Source organism: Peromyscus californicus, unplaced genomic scaffold (genome assembly GCF_007827085.1).
Source record: "Peromyscus californicus insignis strain IS unplaced genomic scaffold, ASM782708v3 Scaffold_16__1_contigs__length_79575227, whole genome shotgun sequence".
NCBI lineage: Eukaryota > Metazoa > Chordata > Mammalia > Rodentia > Cricetidae > Peromyscus > Peromyscus californicus.
In genome coordinates, this window is record NW_026294458.1 from 17,463,354 (window position 1) to 17,473,353 (window position 10,000).

General features: G+C 52.7%; 1 protein-coding gene across 1 annotated transcript in view; it reads right to left on the minus strand.

Moving 5' to 3' along the window:
- Positions 1-64: 64 nt before the first annotated feature.
- LOC128111979 (leucine-rich repeat-containing protein 15-like) overlaps positions 65-10,000 on the minus strand; it is a 35,037-nt gene continuing 25,101 nt past the window's right edge. Inside the window, 1 exon segment of the mRNA XM_052740585.1 lies at positions 65-5,460. Within this exon segment, the coding sequence (XP_052596545.1) occupies positions 3,691-5,457 (1,767 nt within the window). The 5' untranslated portion in view covers positions 5,458-5,460 and the 3' untranslated portion in view covers positions 65-3,690.

Consider the following 10,000-nt stretch of genomic DNA (forward strand, 5'->3'; position numbering starts at 1 on the left):
GGCAACATCCACAGGTTTGAGACCCCCTCACCAAGACGTCCACAGAGAACACACTGATCCCGAGTATATGTTTATTGTTGATTCTGTACGCCAAATCTATCACAAGCGGCATCTAGCAAAGGACAGACCCCCAACCCTGCCCACCAGGACTCACATTCTATAAAACACCAGGGGCCTAGAAATCTCTAAACGCAATTCCAAGCATCTGGCACTATTTGCAAAGATCGTCTAATAAAGCAAGCGTGACTGCTCTAGAACGCAGAGCAAAGGCAGTGGGAGGCAAGAACACTCACTCTTTGCTTAGGGGAAGGGCCCTGGGACTGGGTGGTGCTTCACCCAGAAGCTTCCTGCTGCCCTCTCTGTCTGAACCACACTGGTGGCTTCCTTCAGATCATCATCATTCAATGGCCAGATCTGGTTCTGACCATGGGGTCTGGGGCTGAACCTTAGAGTAGCTTGGAGCTAAGTCTAGGATACACACAAGGCCTGCTTCCTGACTCAGGTTATTGGCTTACTTTTCTATGTCTTTCCCAAGGCTGGAAGTGGATTCTGCAGTTCCACCTGGATGCCCATTGAACTGTGTGGCTGCCAGTGAGAAACTCCAAGAACCCTGCTGTATGTGTACAGCCTGTTTCCTTTGGTCTCCTGATGAAAGCCCTAGACAGCCCATGAGGCTTTGTACGGAGTTTGTCTGTTGGGCACTGCGAAGAAAAGGCCCCAACACAAAAGGATACAGGTGGGATAAATTTCACCAGGAGTCAAGAGGGTTCGAAGGAGAATGCACGTTGAGAGCCTTGAAGGGCACCCAGGCCCCAACATCCGTTAGCGCAGTGGCTCTAGCTGGCCCCTATTGGCTTTCTTACAGCCCCGACTTCCCTCCCCTCCCCACAGAAATGCTGGTGACGGTAGTCCAGAAACCAGTGAGCACAGAGGGCAAGTGAGCTGAACTCCGCACCATACCACAGACGTCTAGGGACCACAGAGCTCATTCCAGCCCCAAGAATTGAGCAAGATGCATTATCCTATTGGAAAGGGCCCTCCACCCAGTGTTCCCAGCATCTCCCTCTCTGACCAGAAGATGGAGAAAAAACCGAAAGGCCCATCAGTAAGGAGCAGGTCTGATGACTCTATCTGGACACTGTAGCGGGGGGAAAGGAAAAGGCTCCCACGTCACCAGCAGCTGTACTCCTCACTCACTACCTGTGAGCTCCCAGGCAGGCCGTTAAAAGACAGCTAACTGCCTCCAGCCCAGCCTTTGGGCCAGCCAGATATATCACTGTCACGGCCAATGTCAGAAGTGGCCAGTGGTTCCAGGTTAAAACTGGCAGGGGACACTGGATGCTGTGGATTCCACCTCTCTTCATCCCTAGCCCACTCAGGCTGGACATAGCTCACAAGGAGCATCAAATGGTTGTTCTGGAGAACACAGTACTATGCCCAGCTTCCATGTGTCATAAAGCAGGCCCAGCTCCCTCTCTTCACCTCAAGGCCCACCAGCGGGTCACAGTCAGCAGAACCGTGCTCACACTCACTCTGGAGTTGGGGACAGCCTTGGTCCATGTGTACCAGATGCTATAGATACTTTGCAAACACTTTGGGTTGGCCTTGGGGAGATGACAGCTTTTGACTGACATCAGATTCCCTGGGGCAGGGTGTGCAGGTTCTCACACGCATTCCTTCTGGACTATTCTGTTAGGGGAACTGGAGGGGAGGCCTGGATATCCTGGAAGCTCTCTGTTGCCAAGACTCAAAGGGACTTCTCATTTGCCCTGTAAGCACCACTGCAGGTTGGAGATACATTACCAGATCCCTGTGGTCAGCTGACGTCCTCCTCTCTTTGATAGGAAAAACTGACATTCTCTGTTTCACTGTTTGTTTGGTTTTTGAGGGAGGGTCTTTCTACATAGCCCTGGCTGTTCTGGAATTCACTCTGTAGACCAGGCTGGCCTCGAACTCAGAGATCTGCCTGCCTCTGTCTCCCGAGTGTTGGGATTAAAGGTGTGCGCCACTGTGTTCGGTCATTTCGATGCCTTTGCTTCTGCACAGGTGTATCATTTGTCCTGAGAGAGCTTTGCCACCTTGCTCGTAACTGTTTAAAGTGTGGAAATAGACACATGTGTGGCAAGAAACACAGCCAGGGCAGATGCAGTGTGACTGTCACTCAAAGAGAAAACTCTAAACTAAACCATTCAGCTCATAACCAGAACCTAGACAGAAGGTTCTGCAGAGCCAGCCCACACCCTCATGTGACCTCCCAGCATGCCCTGCTATCTGTTGCCTGTGAATACCCTGTAGTCTAGCTACCAGCTGACTCATGTGGATGAAGAATTTGACCACAGTGCAGAAGGATTCCTGGTTTCCATTACACTTGGTTATTCAATTGGAAGATCTCATCTCGGAGCTATTTTTTTCTTCCCCCAAATGGAGAACAAAAATTGGAAACAGATATGGGCATATAATACCCATAAAAGGATGAATAGAGGGGCACTGATGAGCAGCACAGGGTTTGTTGGCAGGGAGGATGCATGCTTGCACAGGCTACTGTAGTTCGGATGCTTCTGGTCTGGCCAGCTTGGTTGCCTCTTGTTCTGACTGTACCTCCATCTCTTTCACTCCTGACAGCTGGGCCACGGAGGGGTAGGAAAGATGGTGAGGATCCCTCCCTAGCCTGTGGAAAGCCAGAAAGTCCACAGCAGCTCCAGAAGTCCTTCAGAACAAGCTTGGAGTGGAGACACTGTGATACCATTTCTTGGTATCATGCTGGTCACAAAGATATCTATTCGGATTGTGAGACTTCACGGGATGTACTCTAGCACACTCCCACTTTTCTGTATGTATGTGATCCTTCAGTACAGCCCCGACTTCCCTCCCGAGAAAGGGAAAGTGTAGGGGTGAGGACAAGAACCCCAGGCTTGTGTTCTTCAGCCATTATCAATGAGCTGGTTTTCATGTTTTGAGAATTTAGCAACTGTGTAATTTTATATCACAAAGGGCTAAGATCTTCGAAGGAGAGCTTGCAGCTTTAAACGTTCTTCTCTGAAAGGCTGAACTTGTCAGAGGTACTGATGACAACTTTGCCTGAGAACAGACAGCAGAGGTGTCTTTCTGTCTTGCAGAGTGCCCTCCAAGCCAGCGAAGTGAGCTAAAAGATCCAAACTTTCTCACGGAGAGAACTTAAGTCTGCCTTTGGCAGCAGAAAAACACAGGGAGACCTCTCACTGGAGGGGACAGAGTCAAGCCACGGCGCAAAAAGAGAAGCAAGAGAAAAGAAATCACCTTATATAATACTTTGAGGCACGGGCTGTCCCGGCAGAGAACTATCTCATATTGTGAGCAGGTCTTGTCATCATTAAGTCTGCAGAGGTTGGGAGGGGCTGGGTGCAAGGAAGCTTGTTCTTGGAAGGAGTGAGGATTTGGCGGAGGGTCCCTCTGATGGATGCCGAGGCATTGACCTAGAACGAACGGTCTGGGGTTGTTTGTTTGTTTGTTTGTTTATGACCAATTAGATTTCTCTGGGAGTAGGAGGTCTTGAAATGCCTGTTTCTCTACAAAAGAGTCAGGACAAAACAGGGGCAATTTACCCCTGGGCCGTCAGAGCTTGTCTGTGTGGGCCCAGGTTTGGAAGCTGAATGATGCCGTTCTCTGGTCCTCTGGTTTCACTCTTCCCCAGCCCTGTTAGAGCCTGCTTCCCTAGCACTCATTGGGAGCCTTCATCTGCATCAGGACCGCCTGGCTCCTCCTCTTGCAGCAGCAGCAGCAGATGCAAGCAGCTAGGGAACAGGCCAGAGCAATGACGCCGATCACAATGGCGGCGATGGCCAGCCCCGTCTGGGCGTCGGTCATGCCCCACGTGTTACGGTCATCGGTGGCTTCAATGGTAGTCAGATCGGTGTAGTCTTCTACGGGTGTGATGATCTCTGTGGTAGAGGAAATGGAGGTGCTGTCGGGATAGCTGGATGACCCTGACAGATCAGAGTCTGCAAAACGTGGCACTTCCGGGTAGCTAGAACTAGATACTTCAGGACCCTGGACACTGGGCGCAGGGACATTGATATTGATGATGACAAGAGACTGGCCTCGGACGTTGGCTGGGCTGGAACACACAGGAAGAGTGTGTGTCCCCAGCCTGGCTCTGTTGAGCAGGAGCCAGTTATGAAGTGGGAGGATATCTGAGTCGCATCTCCAGGGGTTGTCATAGAGACGAAGCTCACACAGGTTCACCAAGTGATCAAAGACACCCAAGGGTAAGTTCTCTAGATTGTTGTTCTGGAGCTGGATGGTCGTGAGGCCGTTGACGTTGGCGAAGATGCTGCCGGGGAGCTGTCGGAGGCGGTTGTTTTGGAGGGAGATGTTCTGCAGGTTGGCCAGCGCCCGGAAGACATTTCCATCCAGGTCCTGTAGAGCGTTGGTATGGAGGGACAGCTCTCGCAGATTCGTCAAGCCGTTGAAGGCTCCCGGGGAGATGGAGTTGAGCTGGTTGTGACTAAGAATCAGAACCTGCAACTGGGGCAGGTTGATGAAGGTGTTGTCAGGGAGAGAGGTGATGTGGTTGTTGTAGAGCCAAAGCTCCTGCAGGTTGGGCATAGGCCCGAAGATCCCCGGGGAGAGCTCCTTCAGGGAATTGCCGAAGAGTGTGAGCTTGTTAAGCTGGGGCAGCTGCATGAAGATGCCATGAGGCAGCATCGAGATGCGGTTGTTAGACAGGTACAGTCTCTGGAGGTTGCGGTTGTTGTGGAACAGGCCAGGGGAGAGTGTGTCAATCTGGTTCTCCTAGAGGGCCAGCTCCTGGAGGTTGCCAAGGGCATCAAAAGTGCCCATGGGGATGTCCGTAAGCCTGTTCTCGTATAGCCGGAGCACCTGGAGGTTCCCGAGATGCTGGAAGACCCGAGGTGAGAGATCTCTGAAGCCGTTCTTGGCCAGGTTGAGCTTGGTGAGTCCCACCAGGTGGTCAAAGGTACCTTCGGGGATAGATTCCAGATTGTTGCCATGCAACTGGAGTTCCTTAAGATTACTAAAGTGGTAAAACAGGGCTGGCTGGATCTGAGCCAGTTGGTTATTGGACAGAAGGAGGGATTCCAGATTGTCCAGGCCATGGAAGAGACCAGGAGGCAGTATCCGTATTTTGTTGTTGGCAAGGCTGAGGTATCGCAGCGAGCCCAGGTTGCGGAAGGCGCCTGGCATGATGTTGGACAGTTCGTTCTTCTCCATCCTCAGGGCGATGAGGGCTGAGATGTTGATGAACGGGGACTCCGGGATTTCGGTGATGTGCGTGTTGAGGATCTGCAGGCTCATAGCGTTCCAGGGCAGAGGGGTCGGCACTGCTACAATTCGAGCCCCTGTGCACTCAACCTGGGAGGCCCGGGAACAGGTACACTCGCTAGGGCAGCCATAGTAGGCCCAGCCCGCAGCCCAGGCCTGGCAGCCCACCAGCAGAAGGAGATAATGTTTCAGTGGCATGGCCTGTGGTTGGGAGAGAGAAGCTGTGTGAGTCACGGTCACCTCACTGACCACCATCCTTCAGTTTCGATAGCGGTTTCCAGCCCACCTAAGTCAAAGCTTTCTCTGCTTCGGCCAGAGAGGCCCCTGGCTTTCCTACATCTGCACCCTTGCCCGAGCAATCGCCTCACCTGAAAGCTCCTCATGTTCACCCAAGTCTTCCCCAAGGGTCAAGTTCAAGGGCAGCCATCCTTAAGAAGTTTTCTAGATCTGATCAGTGGGTATTAGTCACCCCCTTGGCGCGGGTAATAACCCCACTGACCTCTGCTGCTGCTGCTGTGGCACAGACAGCTAAGCTTAGGTGGGAATTCATCTGTCTCTTTCCCTAGTTAACAAGCTTTTTAAGGGTGCTCTCCTATAATCCTACAGGTTGCTAAGATAGAAACTGTATCTTTAAATATATATTATATTTTTAATCAAGTCTGTGAGAAATTCACGCATCTGTATTTCAATCATATTCACTCTCCACCCCCTCCACTCCTCCTCCAAATTCCTCCTGGATCCACGCCCACCTTTCCACCCACCTTTCCACCCACCTCATCCCCATTCATGCCCCATTCATGTCCTTTTTTTTTTTTTTCTCTGTTCAGAACCACTGAGTGCGATTTGTGCTGCCCAGGTGCACATGGGCATGGGGCCATCCACAGGAGCCTAGCCTCCCTTCCCTACCAGGGCCCGCACCCTCAAATAGAACTGACCGTCTCTCCCTTAGCAGCCATGAGCTTTCAACAGCCCCTCAACCAGGGGTGGGCGCTCATAGCCTCCCCCCCACCCCACCCCCACCTCCCACCCGCCCCCCTTGCTGGAACGTTGACTGGCTTGACTTTGTGCAGGTCTTAGGCAGGCAGCCAGCCGCAGCTGTGGTGAGTCTGTGACAGGTCCTTCCCTACCTAGGGCTCTCACAGCCTCCCTGTACCCTCTTCAGTGATACTCCCCAAAGAACTCTGCCATATAACCTCTGCCGCTCCCAGGACATGAACAAGACAGAGCACAGCCTTGTTGGAAGGACCGGAAAGGGAAGGAATATCAGTCAGTATAGCAATAGGGTCTGAGCCTGGGGGATGTTTGGGCCACAGGGAAGGGCAGCGAGGGCCAGCAGAGGGAGGTAACACTAACTGCAAGGAGCTCTTCCTGCCCTCCCTCCTGCCCCCGCCCTACCAGCCCATCGCCGCCACCATCACCACCCTGGCCCTTCCTCAGCCTGGCCATATGTGCTTCATTTAGATTTAATCCAAGCCACCTTCTGATAAGAAGCCGCCGTCTGTACCACAGGCTGCCTGTCTGGAAGAAGTAACTGGGCCTCAGCTGCTGCCTAGGGTGTGGCTTCTGGTGTGAGTCTTGGTTCCCACAGAGAAACACTGGGTGGCCTGGAGTGAGTCCCTGAAATCAGAGACACACGTAAAGCTGAAGGGTACGGGTGGGTCCAGATGTCTCCTCGGGCACGGGCTTGGGGTGTGAAGTCACCTACGGCAATGCTAGACACAGAGCCATGGACCCAGTTCCCTATGTGGATATTTAAGGTACTGTTTGGCCTCGAATGAGAGTTCTCAGGCCTCAGACTTCAGCTTCGTCATCTGCTAAGTGGGGGAGATGACCTCTGTTTTCTCTTGGGGCTGTTGTGCAGGTTAGATGGGAGAGCAGACTCAAAGGCACCCTATGTGCCCAGCTTACCCATAGCATATACTCATGGGCCCCCAAAAGGCAGGAAGCCCTCAGAGTGTCTCTAGTCTGGCATTCTTGGCCAAGGGACTAAGGATTTTTGTGTGTAGACTTGAGTGGCAGGATCTCTGTCCGCAGTTCAAAGGAGCCTATAACTCCCGAGGCCTAAGGAGTTGCTACCTTTCATGATTTTATGGGGAGGCAGGAAGCCGGGAAACTGAGGCTCCAGTCTTAAGGCTCCAGTCTCCAGGCCTCCAGGTGAGGATTCTGAGTGGCACGCAGTGCCTCTCCTAAGGGGCACAGCTGATGAGCACAGGCAGGGATGACAGTGGGCACTCAAGGCACACACTGGGCGAGGGGGGAGGGCACTCTGCAGCTTCTCTGGGTGCTCTGAGATGATGGGGTCCTGAGCCCAGCTCCCCACCCCGACCTGGGCTTCCTATACCTGTCCTTTGTCCCCCAACAAAAAAAAAAGCCGCTGAGAAACACCCTACTTATCTCCCACCCACACGGACCTCAACTTTTCATTTATTCACAGCCCTTTCTAGCTCTGGCCTGCTGCACTTTCACGAAGGGCTTGCCTAAGTATATATAACTGTGGGGGAAGGAAAAAGAACAGCATGGCCACTCAAGTCGCTGCAGACCACATGTAAACAGCGCGTCAGGTCCAGAAAGACGGAGAGGAAACGCTTAAACAGAGGACAGGCAGAGCCAGGCACAGTGGCTCACGCCTGTGATGCTACCATTAAGGAGTCTGAGGCAAGGAGATCTCTGCAACTCCGAGGCTAGCCTGGGCTATAGAGGGAGACCTTGTCAAAAAGAAACAAGAAAGGCCGGGCGGTGGTGGCGCACACCTTTAATCCCAGCACTCGGGAGGTAGAGCCAGGCAGATCTCTGTGAGTTCGAGGCCAGCCTGGGCTACCAAGTGAGTTCCAGGAGAGGCACAAAGCTTCACAGAGAAACCCTGAAACGAAAAACCAAAAAAAAAAAAAAAGAAAAGAAAAGAAAAGAAACAAGAAAAATTAAAAAAAGTCTGGGTACAGAGAGTTCTGTCAGCTCCATGCTGGGTGGGTGGAGACAGGTGCATCCTGGGAGCTCGCCAGCTGGACAGCCAACCTGGCAGAACGGTGGAGCTCCAGGGTCAGTGAAAGACTTTATCTCAAAAATGAAGGTGGCGTGCTGTCGAGGTAGACACGTGCCGTTGACCTCTGGCCCCCACGTGTGCTCCCAAAGGCACAAGTGTGGCTCCGTACCGGCAATAACAAGGAAACGATGCTGCTACAAAAGCTCACGTGATCTTAGACAGTCTCAAGAGAAATATGGAGTGTGGCAGGCAGGGAGGAGGTGACGGCCTTAACTCTACACACCCCTCCCGCTCACCCCCCTGAGCAGGCCCTTCTTACTGCACCGTGCTCAGTTCCACTCTGAACTCCAAGGCCAATGACAAACTGGTTTCTTTTTCCTTTTTTTTTTTTGGTTTTTTGAGACAGGGTTTCTCTGTGTAGTTTTGGTGCCTGTTCGGAATCTCGCGTTGTAGCCCAGGCTGGCCTCGAACTCACAGAGATCCGCCTGGCTCTGCCTCCTGAGTGCTGGGATTAAAGGCGTGAGCCACCACCGCTCGGTGACAAACTGGTTTCTTAAGGAACTCCTAGAGCAGTGATTTTCAACCTTCCTAATGCTGTGACCCTTTAATACAGTTCCCCATGTTGTGGGGACCGCCCCCTCCAACCATAAGATTATTTTCATTGTTACGTCACACCTGTAATTTCGCTCCTGTAAGGCTAATATCTGACATTCAGGGTGTGACCCCTGTGAAAGGGTTGTCTGACCCCCACAAAGGGGTCACAGGCCACAGGTTGAGGACCAATGGCCTAGAGCCTGGTGAGAGGCCATAGAAACTAGACCGTCTGAGCATCCATTGAAGGAGCCACAGATTAGCCAGAAGCAGACAGAGAATCCTCGAGCCTTTCCTGCGTGTGAAAAAACTGCCATGGGATAAAAGAGGCAATGCAACTCCAGACACCAACACTAGTGTGCCAGGGGCGTGGCACAGCAGAGTTCAGCTCACACTTGGTGTGCACAGTCTCACAGAGGCAGCACGCTCCATGCTCAAGCCTAGCTGAGCACTTTTAGACTGAGGTGGAGAGCAGACTCCTGCCCTGAGCAAAGCGGTCCAGTGGAGAGGACAGCGGATGTCCAGCCCATGGCTAAGATTTCAGGTTCGAGGGCTGAGTCCCCGAGAGTGGAAATGAGAACCACCCATCTCCCAAGAGGCTGGGCCATCAGGGTTTGTGTCTGTCCGTCCCCTTGGTGAGACTCACCCCTGGCTGAGGCTCAACTGCTCCTGGTGCTGTCTGAACTACTTATTTTTCATAAATATCCTTTTGCCCAGCTCCAAGGATGATGCCGTGGCCCAAGTAATGGAGGGCGATTACGTGCCCATCACTTAGAAGGTCTGCCTGTTACCTTTTCCTGTAGGAAGCAGCTTCCTTGAGGACCATCTTTCCAGCTAGGCAGAGGGCGAGGGGGGGGGGGAGGGGCGGATCAGGCCAGCCCAGTGGAGACTCTGAGCTCCTGGGGAGACACTTTGTAGCCTGGGAGGAAAACCAGAGGTAATTCCCTGTGGGAACAGACACTGTTGTCTAAAATGGACCACACTCAGCACAACAAATATTGCCAAGAATTCCCCCAATGTCTTTTTATAAATCCTCCTTGTCTGCTGAGCCCACCCAGGCCTGCAGGCAGCTGTTTCCAGTTTTCCAGCGGTTGTTACAGCTGGTGCCCCCTCCCCCACCTGCCTGCCCCTGACCACCTGCAGAGAACACCGCAAAGTCCCACAAAGAGG